This window comes from Opisthocomus hoazin, chromosome 7 (assembly GCF_030867145.1).
Source record: "Opisthocomus hoazin isolate bOpiHoa1 chromosome 7, bOpiHoa1.hap1, whole genome shotgun sequence".
Taxonomy (NCBI): domain Eukaryota; kingdom Metazoa; phylum Chordata; class Aves; order Opisthocomiformes; family Opisthocomidae; genus Opisthocomus; species Opisthocomus hoazin.
The window spans coordinates 49,753,488-49,775,045 of NC_134420.1; the positions used below are offsets into that span (position 1 = coordinate 49,753,488).

Sequence of the window (21,558 nt, forward strand, 5' to 3'; positions counted from 1 at the left end):
GCAACTTTGTCTAAGAATGGTAATGATACAGAGTTAATTAGAGGGATTATTATGAATTCATTTCTCAAAAATTTTTTGTTGATCTTTTTTTTTACTCTTACTGGAGTTAAGTAACTCTTGTGCATTGGTTTCTGAAAGCAGCAGGCATACTTAATCCTTCTCTACTATGTTGATATGAAAACATTTTTCTAAATAGCCAGGCAATTGTAGCGAAACCATTGTGGCTTGCAAGTGTCTCCCTAGCCTGCTATAGTGCACACTCTGCCAGTGTCTTGGTTGCCTGAGAGGCGAAAGCTTGGCCCCCTGACGTAAAGGGTCCATTTTCTTTAGTGGGTGTAGGATCCACTCAAACTTAATACGCTTTAGAGGGTGACGTACTCGGGCACGTGTCGGTCAACCTCACATTTGACCCTGTGGAGACGGCAGCCTGCCCACAACATTAACGCAGACAGTATGGAGAAGTGCATCGGAGGCGTCAAATCACTGTTAATCATTCCGATAAGATTTGAAATCAAATCACTTCACCTCATTTAAATCAGGAGTGCTTTAAAATCACATGGCACTTTTAGTAGAATCGGCCAAGTTTCATTGTGCCTCTTGAAGTAGTTCTTGTTGTTCAAACTCTGAGACGCTAAACTGCTGTATGGTGTTCCTGTAAGCTGTTAAACATCTGTCTCTTTCACTTCAGAGTTGGCTGCATTTCAGTACTGGATGAATGATTCCTATATTCACAGCTAATAAGTGCTTTGGGATCCCAAGTATTAGCTGTGCAAAGGCACAGTACCACAAATGTCTGCAATTCTATGCAACATATCAAGTGAGTACTATTCCCAAGAGACTGAAGCCTAAGAGATCCCGTAGGACAAAGGACACAGAGAAATGTAATTGATTGTAATGAACTTGTTTGTGTATGTGTCACCACTTGTCTCTGCTGAATAAAATCAGAAGTGTTCAACACTCCATTAACACAAATTGCAGGGTCCCATTCTTCTGGACTGAGACAATAAGGCCTACACCTGCTAGCACTGTGGAGTTCTTCATGATCCCAGTGTGCAGCTCGGTGACAGACATCATAGGCTTGAATAGACTTGGATTTGTTTCAGCATCCTAAATGTTTAGCAGATTAAATGGAATTGGTCAAATGTACGTCTGTGTCAATTCCATTGGAATCAGTGGAAGGATACCAGGGACAGAGCCTACTACCAGAATAAGACAGAAGATGTTAAGTAAATACGAGGGGTGAAATCATGACACCATTAAAGTAACTGTTATGTCTTTTATGAATTTAATGAAGCCAAAATTTTAACCTAGTTAACCATAAATGCAACAGTCTTCAAGGTGCCTGTTTCCTGTGTGAGCCTGGGCACTAAAGTGATGCTGTGCTAATGCCTGGAATTGATCTCATTGCAGATCCTGTCTTTACCCAAGCAAATTGTTGTGAGAAGCTGTTTCTGCAATGTAAATGCTGTTTCTTTTTATGTTGCTGTAACCAGGTGGCTTTGAACCACTGTGCCCTGAAGAGAAAGACAAGGAGTCTGTACAGTTTTGCACCAACAGCACTGGTCCCCAACAGCTTGGCGTAGGAGGTGAAGGAGGACCATATGTTTACCTTTACCTTAACAGACCAGGTTAGGTTGGAATGAGCCCACTTGCCAAATCAGGATCTGGAATTAACACTTTTTTGATGAAGTATCAAATTAATGAAGACTTTGCTCATTGCCATTTGAGGGGTTTCCAGCTCAGCCAAAATACAGCTTTTCATCGTATTGTTAAATTGTTGCGTCAGAGCTCAATTAAGAGGAAACCACCTGGTTCTGAGTCACCAGCCTCTCTTACTATCACGCAACAGGAGTCCAGGCTGGGCCATCATGTATCTTTTGAATCATTTCACAGACTGCCATAAATTCATCAATCTATGGCCTCTGAACTGTTTTCATATATATTAGTAAGTCAAACTAGGTGACTTGAAAGTTCCAAACCAGTCATGCTTTTGCCAGTGAAATCGTACCTATATCCATTTTCTGTATTTGCAACACGATGAGAGCCAAATCTTCTTTAGAAAAGCTTTCTCAGGTGTCAGTAACTGAATGAGCTTCAGAAGAAGGTCATTTTCCTGTCTAAAGGCAGAATCTCCTCTTATTTGGGAGTGGGTCTCCTAAGACAAAAAGATGCCTCTAAGTGTTATAACTTTTGCCCTCCTCTTCCCAGTTTTTGTCTCTCCACACACTGGCGTTCAGAGAGAGGGTAACAAGAGAGCCCTGGAGGGGGATGCCAGAGAGCTTGAGGGATATGAGAGAGCGCCATTCACTTGCAGGTGCTTATTTCCACTTAGCCTAGGATGCTCATGCCTGACAGCTAGTTTGTGATATGTGAGTTCAGTCAGTGGCTCTCAGTTTAGCTGGCAGAAGACCAGTGTCCACTGCCCATCAAAGAGGGGACAAGATTGAATGGACCATGGAGGTGGGAACGAAAGCAGGTCTCTTCAGGTCAAGGTGGTGTGTACTGGGAGGGCTGGTGTTCATAGTAAGTCTGTGCTGTCCTTCTCTCTCCAGTTGCACTCTCATGACACCTTCCTTTACTGCTAAGCTTCTTGTTAAAAGTATTAGATTTAAAAATACCTCAGATGTTTCCTCTACAGGCACGGGAATGATCTGAGCTGTAATAATGTTTGCTTTGTTCCTCTTGCTCCCCTTCATCCTCCTCCTTCCACCCCACCCAGATGGCTGGGGCCGCACCAGACAAAGGCAGCAGCCTTGCTGATCCCTCTTTCAACCCAGCTATTAGCATCAAAGAACAAAAGCAAACAGCACCGGCTTGCAGCTCAGCCCTTTACAAAGGAGCAATAAATGGACTCTTGTGTATAGGATAAAGCAAACTCTGCCTTGTCTTTTGTTAAGAGGCAGACCTTTCTGTGTTTGAAGTGCTCTGAGCTGGAGAAAGTGGAGAAACCTGCATCTGCACGGCAGTAAGTCCCATGGTCACTGGGCTTTTTGTTAGCCATAGGTTCTGCGTGCTCCCTGTTTAATCGGGGAGCGCTGTACCTCCTCAGTCCTGGTGGGAGGAAGGTAGTGCCGACGTAAGAAGAAGAGAGTGGGGATATGTTTCAAACAGTTCTTTTGAAAACAAACCAGAAAAACATGAAGAGAGTTTGAGAGAACGTCTCAGATGGCAGGGTCTGAAGGAGAGTCGACCCAGCTCCCCAAATCTGGTCGCTCTGCCTATTTGCCGTCTCTGTCTTCTAACTTTCTTGAGGCATTAGATTTCTTCCAATTGTGGAGCCACCAGCAATAAGGTACTGCATCAGAGGTTTCTATTATGGGTCCCTTTTGTCGATATATGCAACCACAGTTTTAACTGTGCACCACAGTGGAGTGGCACACCATGTCACAGAGATGTGACAGGGTTTCCTGTGAGGACTTGCATGGCAATTTCAATTGTATGCCACAGGGGTATTTATTGTAGGGTCTTTTGTAAGGCCTGACTGGTTATATGCCATTTTTGTCTTCACAAAGAAAGCAGTGCTTTCTCATGTGTGTTTTAAAATAAAAAACAAGTACTTTCACCGTTTGAAAATCAGCATTTGCCAGCAGATACCACATGGGGGGGTGTCTGCGATACAAGAAACTCCCTTTGTGTTTAGTATGGGAAGTAACAGTAATGACCTGGGCTGCCACACAGGTAAATACTGCAAAAGTGTGGCAGAGATGCAAACACAAGTTTTCTGATGCAACTAGTGTATGCAGAAATTGTGTTGGGTCGATATTTTCCAACAAAGATACAGCAAAAAGAAAGCTAAGAGTAAAACTAGTCAGGATTGGGGATGCATGCTCTTAGGGACATAGGAACAAAAAATATGGGTAAACGGAGGTCCCCTTGCTGTCTGCCCAGTGTTACTTGCCATCGAGAAAACTGTTTTAGAGATGCGTGCGTAGCTCTTAACACTTCATTGTTCCCCTTTTCAACAGCTTCATGACCTGTTTAATTCCCGCAGTTAAAGAAGTATTATTTCAAGCAGTGTATCTGTTACAGCCCACTGCCTTGTCTCTTATTTGCTTAATGTGTTTATCCCTTGCTCACCCTTGGTTAGCTCTTTCTTTTGCCCTTTCTATCTGCTGATCCGTTTATTCCTTAAACATCCCACAGGTTTCCTCCTGGAGCACAGACACCCTGGTGAGGCTGCCTGCTGTTCCCGGGCCCCCGAGGTAGCTCGGACTGCAGTTGTGCCCGCTCCTTTGTCAGGCGTGCAGGGAGGCTGAGAAGACAATCTGTGTCTGGAGCTTTCTACCTGCTTAGAATAGGCTTTGGGGCAGCTGCTGGATTGTCAGAAACATTTGCTGTACCTTATGGTGCTCCGTTCTTCCTCTTCTGACATGTGTGATCATCCTTGACTGCCACTGATTTTCCCAAGCAGCACCTCAACTCAGGTCCTACCTGGGGACTTGTAAGTTCTCCGGTATTGTGCTCACAGTCTGCAGTGGTGTTTAAGGGTCTGCTCCTTCCTTCTGCCCCTGCTTGCACCTCCTTTTCCCTTCCATCCTCAGTGCATGCATAGTGCTGCCTGACACTTGTTTTCTTTTTCTACCTAAAAATGGTTACTTTCAGGCAAACTTTCAGTGCTAAGTGTCCTTCCTGGCTTGCATGCCAAGACACCAGTTCTTGGATACAATTATGTGTTAAAAGAAGAAAGACAACAAATAACACTCATCAGATCTGACATGTATGTCTAGTAGAAGATACCAAGATTAAATGAGTTGATTCAACTGCCCCTCCCTTCTTTGTGCATTGTTTTGTTTGAATTATTACCTCCTTAGGGAAGAATGGCTTGATACATACGTGATGTACCGTAGGGACTTTTCCTGAAATGATTCTGGAGCCATTACAAAGTGATAAACAAAAAGTAACAGAAAGTGATAAACAAAAAGTAACATGCAAAGGAATCACTCACTCACCACTGAAATGCAAGTGTCTTGGAGGATGAGTGGTACTGGTTTCACAGCAACACAGCTGGTTTGGACAGGAAGGAGGAATACAGGTGGTAATTGGAGAGGATGTTTGGGAAAGGAGAATACATTCTTAGACCTTGGTGTGTAGCCAAAGCACCCAGCATGTCATGCTCCTAGACTTGTGGCAGAAGTGATATGGGACCTGTAGCAGTCCAAATCATTAGTGCATTGCTTTGAAGCCTTACTGGAAAGATGGCACCTGCAGCAGCACAGCTCCTGGGCAAAGCACAAGCCTCCTGGGAACAATGCTACCTATGGACATGGCCCCACTGTTTCCTCAAGCAAGTTCATCTGTTGCTTTGGTGGGCTGCCTTGGAAGGAAAATATTGATCTAGTCTAATCCCATGAGATTTCAGGGTTTCCTTCCTCATGGTGACATGATCAGAGCAAGACTAAACTTGGGATGCTAAAAAAGTTGAGAGGCATTTTTTTTAAAGTACATTCTCTGGGACTGGTGGACTCTGGCCAAACCAGGTACTACATTCAAAGATATGCCTTTTCTGTGATCAGTACTATCACTTGCATAGACTTGCTTCTCTCTTTTTTAAAGGACTAATTTATTCTGGGATTTATGTGATTGATTCTGAAAAGCAGTCTTACGTCACAAAGAAAAAAAATACTGAATGACATTTGGTCTGATTTCAGCATCTTGTGAAAAGACAACAGGTGGGACGTGCAAGCCTCTGGCACTCCTCCCCCACCCCTGCTACTGTCTGCAATGAAGGATGTTGTTCTGGGAACGATGGGCAGGACTACATTGAGTGTCTTGCACCTGGTCATAAATTCACGTGGCCCCTCGTAAAAGGGGAGCAGGTTCTTTTCTTTTTTGTGAAAACTTGCTTGAATTTATGTGCAATAGAAACCTACTGCAGGCAGGTTGTTTTTTTTTTCTTTCTTTTGCATTGGTGTGTGAAAACCAGTAGAATATTTTAACCAATATTCTTGCAGGAACTGATGTGGCTTGGTTCTATCTGATTCCAGGAACTCTCTCTCTCCGGACAGATATGATGGTGGATTCACTTTTACATGCACAGTGGAGTGGGAGCCAGCGCCTCCTCCCTTGCATGGCTGGGTGCTTGGCTGCAGATGGGTGGCCTTTAAACAGACCTAATTACTTCTGGTTTTGCATGAAATTAATTTCCATGCAAGGATGCTGAGTTGCTGTGTGCATCTCTAATGGCTTTTCTCTCTTCTCTCTCTCTCTTTTCCTTTTCTCCCTTCTGCTTGCCATGAAAACATCTCGACAGATGTCAGTCATATTCCAGGTAAGTGTTGCTTTTGCTGAGCTGAAAGGCTGCTCTTTAAGGAGTGATGGTGGGCAGTTACCAGGGGCAGAAATCTCATCCTGCTTCCTGAGAGCATAGAGAACAAATCTTCATACTCGATATCACAGGGTCTGGATTGCAAAGTCTTTGCTAAAAGGAGGGCTATGTAGTACCAAAGGTCACAAACTTCCCTCTTCAGAGGTTACATTGTGTTGGTCACTTAAAGGCGTGTTTTCTGAATGCAAATTGCATTAAAAATCGTTGCTTGTATTGCTAATTACCTGGCATTGAAAATTGTGTTATATACAGTTTATTTCTGGTATATCTGTGTGTAGTCTGGCATACAAATCTAGTTCAGTCATTTTTCTTCTGCTGCTGCAGTCTACTCCATTTGCTAGTCCCACTGATAACCTGTTGAGTTTCATTTCCACTAACAAAGGGGGTTTTTTGCTGTTGTTTTATTTTAGGTTTTAAAAAGCAGTGAGTATCTTTCTGGCTGAATGTGAATGTGTGATCTTATGTAGGTATCAAAACTTTAATTCCCAACAGGGCTCAAATGATTAATTTAAAAGAATGTGTATTTAATGTGCTTGTTTATCTGGGGAGTTATTCCACAAAGAAGTGTTTTACCACAGGGAACTCCAAACTTCCCTCCTCAGATTGCTCTCTAATTGTCGAAAGGATCTGAGTCCCCCAACTTCAGCTACAAGGGTTAATCAAACTAGACCACCTTATGCTGTAGTCCATGTCCTGTTGCTACTGAAGCATAAGAAATTGATTTTTACCTCATGATCAGGCAGCTCCACCTGGTTTGTTATTATGTTAAACGGACATGAGAGCCCAGGGAAGCAGCTGGCAATGCCCCGTCTGGAGTGGGATGATGGGAGAGTTGAGGCTCTTTTCCTTCTCAGCTTTCTGCATAACTTTTGCTAAACCCAACCTGGACCTGAAACCAGTTCTCCATTCAATTTTCTTCTTTTCTGCACTTGGGTAATCAGATTTTGTGAAACACTTCAGAGAGACGCAGTGAGGGCCAGCCGCTTGGGTAATTTCCCTGCATATTTAGCCCTCTGGCTTCTCTCGCCAGCCACCTTTTTGTTCTGCTGAGGTCCTTTGCATTCTGTTCTTACTCAGCTGGTAGCAGTGGGGGGTGGAAGTGGCCAAATGGCAAATGTTGCCTGACATGCCTTGGAAGGAAAGGCTCTGTGAACCATAGCATTGAATTTTTTCAGTGACCCACAGGGCTGAACATGTACCTTCTTTGCCCAGCCTGAGGTGTCCAGGAACTCGTGTCTCTTCTCATCATGGCAGGATCTGACAGGACATGCACTAAGGGTTCAGGTCATAGGTCTATCCACCACATCCTGAAGCTGTTGGTGCCTGTGGCAGAGCAAGATGGTTGAACTGGGAAGGCTTGGCCTTGCTATGCTCTACCAGTAGGACTCATATGCCATGGACGAGTGTTGCTGCAAACAACATCAGGGTCATCTCCAAGGCCTGCACAGTGTGCAGAGGACGATGGCATCAGTAGCAGGGGCCCAAGCAGAGGTGGCACAGCCAGGACAGGACCATGCTATTGTTGCTGTGGGCACCCTGGAGTAGTCCATCCTTCTGCTATCTGAACGGGTTCTTCTGCCCCACTGCCCTATTATTCGCATAATTTATATGCTTAGATGTGCATTTTTTGCTCTCTCCATTGCTCATACGCATGTGTTCTTGTTCTCAGGACTGCTGTGTGCTTTCTCACATGGATTTCTAGTCACACGTGAATGCTCTTTTCCATGTGCTCTCACAGTCGTCTGTATGGCTTTAGTTTGACAATTACCCACACCTCGTTTTTGGGCTCTGTAACTGTTTACTGATAGGCACCCTAATCCCTCTGCTCAGCTCCCCCGGGGAGGACACTGGCAGTGCTGTGTGACCGGGCAGTGATATGGGCCACCGCGGGGGTTTGGGTGTGCACGTCCCCTCTGCCCAACTGTGCGGAGGCTTGCTTCCTATTTGGCCGTCCAGTTGTCTGTATGGTGAGGACAGGGCCCGGGGCTCCTGTGAAAATAGTTGCTTTAACCATCCACTCTTTGCAAGACAATTTAGGGATTTTATGAGCTAGTGGTAACTGTTTACCCACAGGCAGCAGAAGGACTGTAAAGAGCCCATTGATTAACTGAGTATTTTTTATTGTTGAATAAACTGGTTAGAACTAATTCCCCAGTAAGAGAAGGTAGCCGTGAATAGGCTGGGGCTGGCAGCAGTGGGCACCGCAGGGCTCTGCTGAGTGCAGTTCCTGCAAGGTGCGAAGAAGTTGGTCTTTTTTAAAGCAAACTGAAACTTTTAGTATGAGCTTTCCGTGGCTGCAGAGTCTCTGCTTGTGAAGAAGGGGTACTCCAGCAACAGGGGTGGTGTGCTACACTCCTTTCAAGAGCCAACTGAAGATCTCATCTGGCTTATTCCACAAATGGAAGGATTTTGTCAGATGTTAGCCCAGCTGCCCTGCAAATGTTATGTCCCCAGTCACAAAATAACAACACTACAATGTAAGCAGCTAAGCCATGTCTTTAGAGTCCCCTGGAGTTGGGACTGTTGCTGTCTGTACTCGGCTGGGTCGCTGACTTGCTGTATTGTGTAGAGAAGAAAGGACTTCTCCTTTTGCTACTTTAGTTTTCCCTTTGGGGTTATAGCTACAGCCTCACCTCACCTTCACAACATGCTTAGAGATCTTGGGCTGAACATTATGAGGTTTAGAGCCTTATTACAGAGGTTAAGTGCCTGGGCCGGGGAGTGGTGTGCAGCACAGGCCGGAATGGATGCCTCTGTCACCTCTGCTCAATTTCTGTGCCTTCTACTCTTTGTGGTCTAGGTTCTGAAAGACAAATTGTTGGGAAAAGACCAGTAGATCGAGGAGCAAGTGATATGCTCCTGTCTTTCTTAGTTTTTTTTTTTAGTGGAAGAATGTATGCAGGAGAAAAAGCTAAGTATGGGTCCTCGATACTGTGGTGACTGGTACTGATACCTGATATCTACTGTTGAAGTTTAAATAATGGTTTTCCTAGTCTTGCCACGCTTATCCCTTTTGATTGAGAGATCTTCAGATGTTCACGGGGCAGAGGCTAAGAGATGAAGTTCTGGGTATTTTGCTGTCATGATTTTACTGCTGACTAGAGTTTGCATGTAAATGAATGGACAAAGCCCAGTAGAAGTGACGTATTTATTTGGGGCCCTGAGGAAAAATTAGTCCTTGTTTGCCTGAACAGCTCAATAAGGATACAGAGCTTCTTGAAGGCACAAGCATACTAGCACTTTTTTAATCCAGGTCTTTAATCTTTCAGACTCCATCTTTTAATGTTTCTTTCCCTTCTTCATCTCAGGGCTGCTGTTTTAGTCTGTTTCCCTAACTCCATGTCATGGGGTCATTTAAGCAGGACCTGTATGCTGGCTTCTGCATCCTTGAAGCAGAACTATGCTTTTTGGACATGAACATTTGTGCGTTGTGTTTCAGCCCATCTGAAGTTTCCTATTTGCAGAAGGTACTAGGTCAGAGTCAGAGTCCACCCATGCTGTATCTTCAGTGCCACTCATACAGGTGTTTGAAACCAGTTTGCACAGGCTTATGTTCACCATGAGGGTGGTGAAACACTGGCACAGGTTGCCCAGAGAAGCTGTGGATGTCCTCTCCCTGGAAGTGCTCAAGGCCAGGTTGGATGGAGCTCTGAGCAACCTGGTCTAGTGGAAGATGTCCCTGCTCATGGCAGGGGGGTTGGAACCAGATGATCTTTAAGGTCCCTTCCAACCCTTACAGTACTGTGATTCTATTTCATGATTCTATGTTCTTCTTCATAGGTGCCACCGTTGTTTTCATTCTTGCCTGTCCTTTGCACAGGCACTGTACCCAAATTGCATTCTCTTGCACTGAAATAGGAATGTTTTTCAGCTCCCTGCACACCCATTTGCAACAATATGGCAGTAATAATCAATGGGGTCAGAGCAATAATTTATCTAGCCCAGAAGCTTTTTTTTTATGAAAGTAGATGCTGTGAAAGAAGTTTAAGAAACCACATTAGCATTGGTCTTGTCCTGATACACCTTTGTGATTTCCGGTAGTCACTGTTTTAAGGACTTGCTGACCTGATACTGCATCCAGATTGTGGTGTTGTACAGTCATTCATGGACATACTTTCTCTGGACATGTCCAGTCTTTGTTTTTCTTAATCCGTTTATATTTTTTAACTCCACAATATCCTGTGATAGCAAATCCCATTGTTTAATCATTTAAATGTGGAAAGTACTTTTTCTGTCTTGTTTTTACACGGGTTATTTGTGTATTTTGTTCAGTGACTCCTACTCCTTGTATTCTGACAAACAGGGAAAAAAATATTCCCTGTTCACCTGCTCTGTATTATCTGGGATTTTACCTCTTTCATATATATTATCAGAGATGTCTTTTCCAAGCTGAAGAATTCTATTCCATGCCTAACAGTTCTTCTTCTCCCAACTTGTGCACCTACTTGATCAGGTGCTTTGATTTGTAGTGGCACATCTTCTTATGAGTCAGCCATAAAATACCTTCACTTTCAGGTCTTGCTACCTGCACACGTTCTCTGTACATGTGACTATCTTTGCAGACACTTGCATGTTTATGTTCATGCTTTCAAACACCACCATGTTTGTAGCCCTCCCTATGTGCATCCTTCTAGGAATATGCCATGTGCAGTGTCAGAATACTGTTTCTGCCATGAGGGACGGGAGATTGTATGGTTTGATCGCTATTTCTGCCATAGATGTTGGGGTAAAAGACTTTCTCTTTGGCTTCTACCTCATGCTCTTATTCCTTTGATCACTTAGAGTAGGTGCCACTCACCCTGACTCACTGCCCCCGATAATGACAAAACCTATCCTGGAATTACATAGCAGAGGAAGCAAAGGGGATGGAAAAGAGGAGCTAGCACAGCTGTTGTGTGTAATTGGATTGGAAGTGGGCCTCCGGCTACAATAACAAAACTGCACTCCCGGCTGGCCTCACTGCTGGGGTCTGTGAGGAGCCCTTGGCTGTTGTGCGTATCATGGCTGAACCAAACAAAAAGGACTGCTCCCCAGCCTGTGCTACTGCTTTGCCCGGTTAGAAAAAACAGGCACCATGTATGCCAGCAGCCTAGGAATCAGGTCATCCTCTTGGCACAGCTGACCTGTCTAGCAGGTAAAAGGTCTGAACTAGGTCTCAGAATGATTTTTCCTCTTCATCCATTCTTCACATCTCTCAAGACAACGGTTTTGCTGCTTCCTCTGAGATCATCATTTGGCCCTGCTGGAATTCCCTCTTTTTGGTACATGGGGACTCTTAGGGAGTGTTCCCTGGTCTCTGGGTTTTAGAAAACCTCAGGATGCCTGTTTTAAAAAGGACTACGTGAGAGACGAGGGACTTGTCAGCTTTCCTACCTAGCTAGAAAAGGGAACTGCTGATGGAGCTGGGGTAGGAGGCTCAGCGAAGAAAAAAAAAGCCTATTTCTTAAGGAATTACTAGTTTTAGGAAATTAGGAAAGGAGGTGTAAACAACAGACTCCATCACTCATCAGAGTGCTCTTCTCTAGAGTAGATGTAATTTTATTTTTGGAAGAATCCCTGGTTTGCATGATTTCTTTCTTCAGCTCTGCTGTAAAGGACTTGCATGTATATCCTGGACCAGAGGGCATGATGCCCTACCTCAGACATACATTGCAGCTGGCCCTGTTATTGTCCGAATGGGTCACAGAGTCTGATACCCAGGAAAGGATCCTCTGTGGGCAAACCTGCCTCTGGGAAGAGCTGGGCTGCTGCTGCTGCCTGGCAATCTCGTTTCCCATTCATTAGGAGCTTTTGGACTAATCATCTGGCAGCATCATTAAAAGGGAGATACTGAGGCTGCTTGCCTTGCCAGAGCAGTGCAGCAGTGCAGGCACACCCCCACACACGTGCACACCCCCAGACCATGGGCCCAGTAACACGGGACAAGCTGTGATTAACTAGAGAAAGGAGTCCATTTTCCTTTGTTGCTGCAATCAGTTGTCACTCTCAGCTGTGTTTCGTGCTTTCCCAGTCTTCTTAGGTTTTGTGACTTTATTTTTCCATTTTAAGTGCAAAATACTCAAATGTGGTACTTGGAGGGGGGGTGGGAGGAATGGGGGTGAGGTTCAAACTGCCTCCAAGGTTTCTCTCATTTTGTCCTCCACCCTGAAAACAGCGCCTAGAAAATCCTTAAAAATGAGAAGATGAGGACTTCTGTGTAACTACATTGCTCTTTCCTATCATTATACTCAGAAGCTGCTTTTAAAAATGTCCTTCTGGCTTCATAAGAATTCAGTGTTGGCCCTTGCTACTTTGTACAATTAGAGCCACTTAATTTTAGTAGTTTGATATGGCAAGCAGATGGTTCACAATTTTTTTAAAAAAAGTACTTGTTTGAAATGTTACTTTGAGATCAAGGGACACAATATTAACCTTTAAGAATATAATACTGATTTGGTAGTAGATTAAAGAAGTAGCAAAAAACCTCCCAGACCTAAATAGGAAGAGTCAGTTGTGGCAGGCATAAATCATGGCAGAGAGCAGAGTTTGTATGTTTGTCTGCCCTCAGCAATGGACATAATATTTTAATAACAAGCCAATGTTGAGAAGAAGCAGGCCAGTTTCTCTTCACGTTACTACTGAAAGTCTGAGGAAGCTAGGGCTCCAGAGGCTGAGCCCAAGCAGATGCTTATCATTATCTAAGAAACCTGTCTAGAGCCTTCTTCTGAAGCCATGCACTTGTACTTATTGTCACTCACGTTGGAAGTTCAGGAATGGCAAGATTCTTGACTTTGACATAAAATTTCTTTGCAGGCAGATAAACCGTTTATTCTGAGGTTGTTCTAAACCTTTTCCACAGCACTTGCTACCCACCATTTTTGTTGGGTAGCAGTTGTGACCAGCCAGTAGATTATTATAAGAATGACTAGATTACTTTTGAAAAAGCACACAACCCCTTGACCATTGTGGCTTATGGAGGTTTGTGGCAACCTTTTCCCAGTTCTACGCTGGCTGGGCTTGCAGCCCTGAGGCTTTAAAGAAAGTTTCTTGTTGAACAGATCTCAGAGTAAAAGGAAAGCATATTTCACCTGGATTTAGGTGGAAACTCATATTTTCTTACAGGATTCCCCTGGAATGGGATGGCTTTTGGCACAAACAATGGTTATATATGCGAATAACATGCTTTGGGGTTTGATGTGTTGATTTAGCATCCTGAGCCTGCTGGAAGCTTTGCTGACCTTTATGGTTGATACCCAAATAGCATGGTAATAGGTGTCTCCCCTGTTCTGGCAAAATTTGGTTTAGTCTGCAGGTCTGGACTATTCTCAGACCTCTTGCATTTGTTTGTGGGATGCCGTGTTAGTTTGTTGTAGTCCAATAGCAAGTTCTACCACATGCCATCTTGAGATGACTTGACTTTTACGATTAGAAAATTGTTTTACATATCTTGAAACTGATGTAAAGGTGAGACAATGGTGTCAGTTCATGTTTTCCATGTTGATTTTACTGTGACTAATTTGGGGCCTTTGTTACACAGGCAACAAATATCACAGATTTTAGATCTCAATGGTTGAAGGTTTTGGTTGTTAATGACATTTTGCTGGAGATAAATACACTCATTTTCACTCCTACTTTAAATTGCAAGGGAGGAAAATTTTCAGATGAGAAAAGCTGATATGTTATTTCATTATTTATATTATTCTATCTGATGATGAATCTAGAATTCTGTTGGTGCTCTCTTTGTTGTAATAAGGGTCTGTTTCGGTGGGCAACTTAGGAGATAATATTGGTTTTCTGCTCTATCTCCAAGACCACCCTCCTTTTTTTTCCTGTTTTAGAAAGGAGAAAGTAGCATTGGAGGAGGAGGAGGGGAGGGCATTATTCTTCATTGATCTCCCTACTTCCATTGTCTGGTTGGGACTAGAAGATCAAGAGGTACCTACAGTACCACAACTGCTGTTGTATTTCAAATTTGTCAAGAAGCAGAAAGTGTCAGAACATTTCTTAGGGAGACTTTCTTTTGCAGGCATCTGAATCAAGGCCAAGGCAGAGACCAGAACGGTGGGCACACCTGGGGGTGCCTCACTCCTGGACTGCAGGCGCGGGGCTCTGGGCTGCACTTGACTGATGTGCCTGACAGATAGCATTGGCCTTCTGGGGATAAGGACAGAAGAGGTGTTGACGTTCCTGACATTCTGAGATTTTTATAGCTCCTCTGTGGCTGGTGGAGAGAGAAGGGTTCTTCTTATGGTGTGATTCAGGGTGTTTAATGCAGGCTCTTGCTTTGAACCCTCTCTGGAGGTTTCTCTTTGTCAGCAAGTGGACAAGGCCCCTGCCATCCCCAGCAGCTGCACCTGTTGGTGCTGTGCCTCTTAGCCATGGCTTTCCTTCCCCACGGTGTACAAGGGCTGAGGGCTTGGGACCCCAGTCTCTGCTCTGGGTCTGATGTCCCCTCCCTGTTTGGCCAGCTTCGGCTGCCTGGCGCACTGCCATCTACTTGCCTTTTCTCCTTTTTCACCATTGCTACAGGGTCTCTGTGCTTTGTAGGTCCTAACAATTATACCTTCATCTTCTCATCTTTTACAGTGCCTTTTACAGTGCCTTTCAAGTGCCCATTTGGACAGACCTAACACTTGCCTATCAAGGATGGTGGGGTCAGTGGCCATAAATAGAGAGACAAGTTCAGCCCACTCAACTAGCAGAGCAAAACGATTCAGTGAAATTAAATCTTTTAATTTAGACCAGAAATATGTTCTACAATAGCAAGTCTGCTATGTTTATTTATAGTTAAAAAACCTAAAAAAACTCTAAACCTATGTTGTGTTTCTGATTATTTTTCTAAATCCACAATAATCTTCAAGAACATTAAGATATTTGCGTTCCTTAGACTGCACAATTATTAATCCCATTATCTGGCTTGGAGTTCTCTGTGGGTGAACATATTCTTGGGATGATCTGGATTTTAGATTTCTCCAAAGACGCAAAGGAAAAATATAAAAGAGAGAAACATAAACAAATTCAAACTCAGCATGCTGCTTGTTGAAAATTCTCATTCTAATAAATTCATTTGACCTTTCAGTCTCTGTGAAATTAAAAAACTCACAGCCCTGTTTGGTCAATAAACTGACTAAAGATAAGGGGTGTGTGTGTGGGTGTGTGTATATGTGTGTATCAAAATCCTGACCATACTAAGTACTGTGAGAGGTAGGGGATGTGGAGAAGGAATCCAACTAAGGGAAAAAGGTCAGGGAACCAAGTACGAAAGGGGTCACTCATGGCTTGAGTGGGTAGGACGCGATTTTTGTATATGTTAGTTCTGTGATATCATGTGTGACAAAATTAACTAATGGGTCAGTTCATGTTTAGTGGATTGGGCATGAATATATGCACAATAGTATCTAAACAGTATTTGTATGAATACAGGTTTGGTGTACTGGTGCCTGATTGTTAAGTGTGAGCAGTGTTGATCGACTCCTAAAAATACATGCTGAAGACACCACGTTCAAGAATGAGGATAGTTTTATGTGTGTATGCATTTAGCCCAGATGTTTTGTCTGAAGCAGATGTGGTGGAACCATGGCCTCCCTTTCACTGACCACTGCAGCCTTGAATTTTAATTCTTTAGTTGAGGAGAAGTTATTTCAACATCTCTTCAGAGGAGCGAATGCTCCCTGCAGAGCCCCGTTGCAGACTTTGGCTTTCCTAGCCCATTTAGCCATAGCAGTGTACAGTGCCTCTGGAGTTGCTCCCCAAGGGATGTGATGAACCTCAAACACAGTTCTGCAACTACCAGCAGGTTTTTTTTTCTACCTATGACAGGTGCTTTCCTGCTCAGCATGGAAAGCAGCGCCTGCATATGTGTGTGCCCTGTGTGCTGCACCCATACTTGGTCTAGTTCAAGTATGTGAGCTCCACTCCCGAGATGTATTGGACTGTGACCAGTGTGCATGGATATTGCTGCTTCTTTTTCCGTTTTGTTCTTTTTTTCTTACTTCCTCTCTCTCTCTCTCTCTCTTTCAAAGGCCTCTCACACCTGATGATGGGTGAACAAGGTAAGTCTTTCGACTTTCTCGTTGTTTCAGTCACTGATCATGAAAGAGCTTTGCCTCTGCTGCTTTTCTGAGCTGCGCTTTGCATGACAAAAGCAACTAAGCCTACTGGGTGCCAGTCAAGCCATTTGCATTTTTGCCTCTGTGTCCCATGAACCGTGGCTACTTGTCAGCCTGGGACTCAGGTGCCCAAGAGGGAGCATGAAATGATTCCATGGACAGTAAAGAGGTATGCATCCCCCTTTCATGCAGCCCACCCACCAATTTTATCTTGCTATTTCTTTCTTCTTGTGCCAGCTGTAATGACTCCCACTTCTTCCCAGTAAATGTAGACCTCAATGTTGGTCTTTATTTTTAAGAGTGCAATTATTACAAAAAATATGTTAATAGCCCTCGTGGCATGATCCTATCTCATTATGAATCCTGAGGAAAATTGCATATAATGGCCTGTAAGTCCTGTGTCTGCAATTTAAAATATTCAAATATGCACAGAGCAAAAAGGTTTAGAAAAAGAACAAGGCTAATCCCAGGCTGGGCTACAAATGGGATCTAGGCCTGTATCAGAGTTCACATTTTAATGCCTCAGCCTGGATGGTGTTACAGATGTATTTGCTGTGCCATGATGGGATGATTAGTGCCATTTTGCGGTGTGGAGGTTTGGAGCAAGAAGCTGGTGAGGAGAGGTGAGGTGAGGGAGAGGGGTGATTCTGTTTTCCTCAGACAGTGTCAACGTCTTGCTGACATGAGTACATAGGGAGGCATTAGCAGCGCTGGTGATGCATTCTAGTCTTGCGAGTGCAGGAGTGAAATGGTTGAAGACTTAATGCACCAAACCAACTGTTTGTCTGTGGGGAGGAAATGTGAGTTTTGACTCTAAAACCTGATGAGGCTTTCCTAGACTAGGTGTACACAATAGTGTTTTTGCCATGAAGTGAACACGTACCTGAAGTTAGACAGTCCAATGAGTTAATAAGGTAGAACGTAGTGCCTGTGAAGGCTCTAGAGTAATTAAGTGCTTGAATGAAACACACAATTTCTATGTATCTCAGTGAATTGTGGAGAAACTTAGGACATAATCAGCTTTCATTCTATAGTTCAAGGCAGATGTCTGTTCTGAGGTCATGAAAGCTTAGTAAACAATCAGAAATGAAGTTGGGGCTCACTCTTCAGTTTCTGTACTGCTTAGCATCCGTATGTGATGGAGAAGGTAGGAGAACAGGGCACTTTATGAGCGCATGTCAAGGCTATGTTATTTGGTGTGTGGAGCATCTGGCGAAGGTCTGGGAAGCATTGAGCTCCTGCTCTGTCCCCACTTACTGTTCAGCTGGGTTTATGGCTCAGAGGTTGTGCTTGGTGAAGGAGTATCCAGCAGTCAGGTCCCTTCAGCATGCCCTAGTTGCTGAGGATGCAGCTGAGTATGGCACGCCACTGGTAGAGGAAGGATGATGGCCTGTTGGGAGTGATCAGGACAGTGAGCTTTCATGGCCACTTTCAACCTCAGTAACACTGAACATCTTTGCAGCAGTCTGTGATTTAGCTCTGGATTATATAAACAGGTGCACTTGGCCATTTAAATTACAAGTTGCAACCCAGCTGGCTCATGAAGACTTGCATGACCTATTCAGGCCTGTATGATTGTCATCAGCCTTTTCTCTTCTCCCTTGCCTGGCAAAAAAATGTGAAAACTATTGGCTTCTGGCAACTTTAGCCACACATATTTATCCATGACGCATCAGGGAACAGTACCTTCTCTTTTCTTGCCAACCAACCTACAGATATTCCCTTTTGATAAATATTTACTCTCTAAAAATATGATGGATATGAAATATGTAAATGTATATGTGTGAGTAAATATGCAATGTCAACATTATATACAAATACATTAGCTCTGGTAAGTGAAATGTGTTTACCAAATATATTACCGTGATATTTTCTTTTTTTTGTCCTACTCTGTTGTTTCACTTGCTGTTTTGAATTTGATGTGGAAAGAGGCATATCACTGGCATGCTATTTCATGAGGGGTTTGCATTTCTCAGTAGAAAATCAAATTAAAGCCAAAGGGCTTAACAAGGCAGTTGCTGATTGTACTGTCAGTTGTTTAAGCCTTGCTTTGTGCTTTAACTGTGGCGTGTCTCTCATTTTTCCCTGGACTTTGGGTTTGGCTGCTGCATGAATATGCTTTTTTTCTTGTTTTTGTAAGTATGGCCAGTGACATAATTTTCTATTTTTTATGCTTCCTCCTTCTCTTCTCTTTTGCCTCCTCCATGACGGACACCACTCTTATTCCTCCTCTTAACTGGACGCACACCTTCCTGTCTGTAGGTAGAAGTAAAGGTAGAGATTGCGTTCTTTCTAAGACTTCATTGCTTGTAAAATGTTTGTTTGTCAATGGACAATTTGTATTTTTATGAATGTGGTTCATATTGGAACTTAAAACCTTTACTTTTAAAGGTCTCTCAACAGTCTTTTGTTTTGTGCTGAATTATGGAAGAAATATTTATTAATATGAATACTTTGAGGCCTTCTTAACAGCTGTTATTTTCTCTCTGTTCACACTAAGTATGGGCTGTGCAGTGTCAGGCTTTCTGTAGTTGGTGACACTGGGATGCAAAGAGACCGTCAGTTCAGCCAAAAACAGAATCAGAGGCCAGTGAGCTGCTACTGGCAACTCTCTTGTACTGGGGTGATGCCACTGCTGGGAATTTTGGCACTGGTGTTGGTGGAAGCGGGACCTGGGGTTGCCCAGTACCCATCAACGATGGAGGTCTTTCAGGCTGTCATTTCTCCCCCCAGCTCTGCTTCCCAACCTCTCTGTTAGCGAAAAGGTGTTTTTCCAAGAGAAACTGAGTTGCAAAAAGCTGCAGAGGAAACAGTAAGTGATCAGTGCTGCTAAGCAGGGAAGTCCTTTTTCTTTGTGGCTCGGTACAGCACAGGGCATGTAAGGCTGCTCTGGGGCTCCAGCTTGCTCTTCAGCGGTTCACACTTATCGTTAGCATGCAGAGAGCAGTCATCCATCTGTAATCAAAACTGTCAAAAAGGCAAAATGCTGCAAACCTGCTGTGGGTCTCCAGTTGGGCTAGAGGGAAGGGTGAAGATTAATTGATACATTATAAGCACTGCTCGAGGAAAATCCATTTCTTTGTCCTGTTTGCCAATGAGATAGAGAGATTAAAAGGTTTTGTTATGCTGAGGTTTACTCCTTTTCAACAAATACACTGCTGAAGAATCTGATCTATTGATCAGCTTGATTTGAACACATTGGAGGATGTTGGGTGTGTCCGTGCCAGTAAGACACTGGGGGATGAAATGACTAATTGTACTACTATGAATTTGAGAGGATATGAGAGGTCAGGGGATTTGTTCATAATGACTTTCCTTTGAGGCACAAACAGTCTGTGTCTAGTGATCACTCCTCCTGTAATACCTGAATTCTGGGGAGCACAGTAGCATATTAAATACTTTCTCTTTGTATGATTCCTCTTTCTGATGCCCTGCCTTCTTCTATTGTATTTGTATTGTTGGATTCTCTGTGATGGGGTGCATCATGTGATCAATATTATTTGTTCTGTTTTGAGGTTGAAAAAATATTCCAATAATTAATTTCATAGCTTTTCTGTTCTATCCAAAGTTGGGTGGTGGAGGATAATACGTAAGCTGTACTCCAAGCTATCTTCTTAGCAACCGGTGAACAGAATGTAAGAATCACGTATATACACTGTAAAAAATGTGAGAACCTGAAGCTTTAAGCACACCATACAAAATCATACTGTGCCTCAACACAGCTGCCAATAACTGAGTTAGCTGATGTATGGCTTAGTGTGATTTAAGGGTCAGTGTAGATCAGCGTGAGTCTTGTATGGCGTGATATTAGCTCGTGTTGCTCCCTTCTTTCCTCGGGTGGCATTTGTGCTGCAAGCCAGTCTGTGCAGCACTAAACTGAAAGTCGTTTCTGAAGCAAAACTCACAGCTGAGCCTGTAGGAATGAGGATTATAATATATAGTCCCAAATTAATTCATATGCACTGAAACTTAATTTATTGTGTCATTGAGTGGAAATATTGTTTCATTTCCCAGCTATGTGTGGTTTTTAGCTCTAGTTACAGCAAGTGACTTGGTCAGAGAACCATCACTCTGTATGAAAAATGGTACTACCTCTGAGGGCTCAGACAGCATAATTTTGAACCCACACATGGCCTTCAGCTCACAGAGAAGATGTACCAGATGCTCTGGTGACTGTACCTGGAAGGTTCATACTTTTTGACATCCTTGTAGTTTTCAGTAAAAACTGGCAGCCACTCTGTCTCTTGCCACGTATGTAGCCAAAGGATATGATGTATTTGATTTCATAAAACCTCTTCACAATGTATAGCAGTCTGTGACCCTGCATTCATCATCTGAAACAAGCCTTTCTGTAGTTGCTTCCACTGTAGTAGATAGGCTTCTTCTGCATCTATCCCTTTTAAAAAGTTTAGGAGATGGGTTTTGGTTTTTTTTTTGTAAGTTCCTGGAAAGCTGAAGAAGTGTAGGTGTTCTGGGGTAATGGCTGGAGTAGTCGAGATACAGAAAAGCACCTGGGTACCACTTGCATTTTAACCTGAACTGAGTATATATGTATTGTTTGTGTTTTTATTAGGTGTATGGAACTGGTTGCAGAGATGAGGTAAATGTATGATGAGCAGGGAGGACTTCTATTTGGCTGAATATGACTTCTCTTCAGGAGAGGAATTGACAATTAAGGAACAATTATATTGAGTTTATTTATTTCCCCAACATTCCCCCGCGAGTAAATGATACCAAAGGATCATAAATATCTAACTCTAATTTGCTATTGAACTGGAGTTAATGTGTAGTCATGTCATTCCATATCACTTGTTCTCTTGACAGCCTTTGTTAAGCAAATGATCATTTGCCTTTTTGCTACCTTTCACCATTCTCTTATATATGTAGTGAGTTTTGTTTTGCCGTCACTCTTGGTTTGGATCTGGCTTCTATTCAGGTTCATGGCTCCAGAGGAAATTGGGTGTATTCCTGGTGGGACTGTGCTGTTTTCAGTGAATGAAATCATGTGTCTTCTTGAAGGCAATAGGAGATTTCACATTGGATTTAGTGGGCCAAGATTCACCCAAAGAACTGAAAAGTCCCAAATGTATCTGCTGACATAAAGGATGACAGTGACGTATGGCTGGTTTCTGGGTGTGCACAGGA

General features: G+C 43.4%; 1 protein-coding gene across 1 annotated transcript in view; it reads left to right on the top strand.

Annotated features, from left to right (window-relative positions):
* The window catches only part of NRXN3 (neurexin 3), a 1,053,133-nt gene that overhangs the window by 81,191 nt on the left and 950,384 nt on the right, over positions 1-21,558 (top strand). The window contains exons 3-5 of the mRNA XM_075425785.1: positions 6,251-6,268; positions 16,327-16,356; positions 18,676-18,687. Coding sequence (XP_075281900.1) covers positions 6,251-6,268; positions 16,327-16,356; positions 18,676-18,687 — 60 coding nt within the window. The remainder of the gene's footprint in view (positions 1-6,250; positions 6,269-16,326; positions 16,357-18,675; positions 18,688-21,558) is intronic.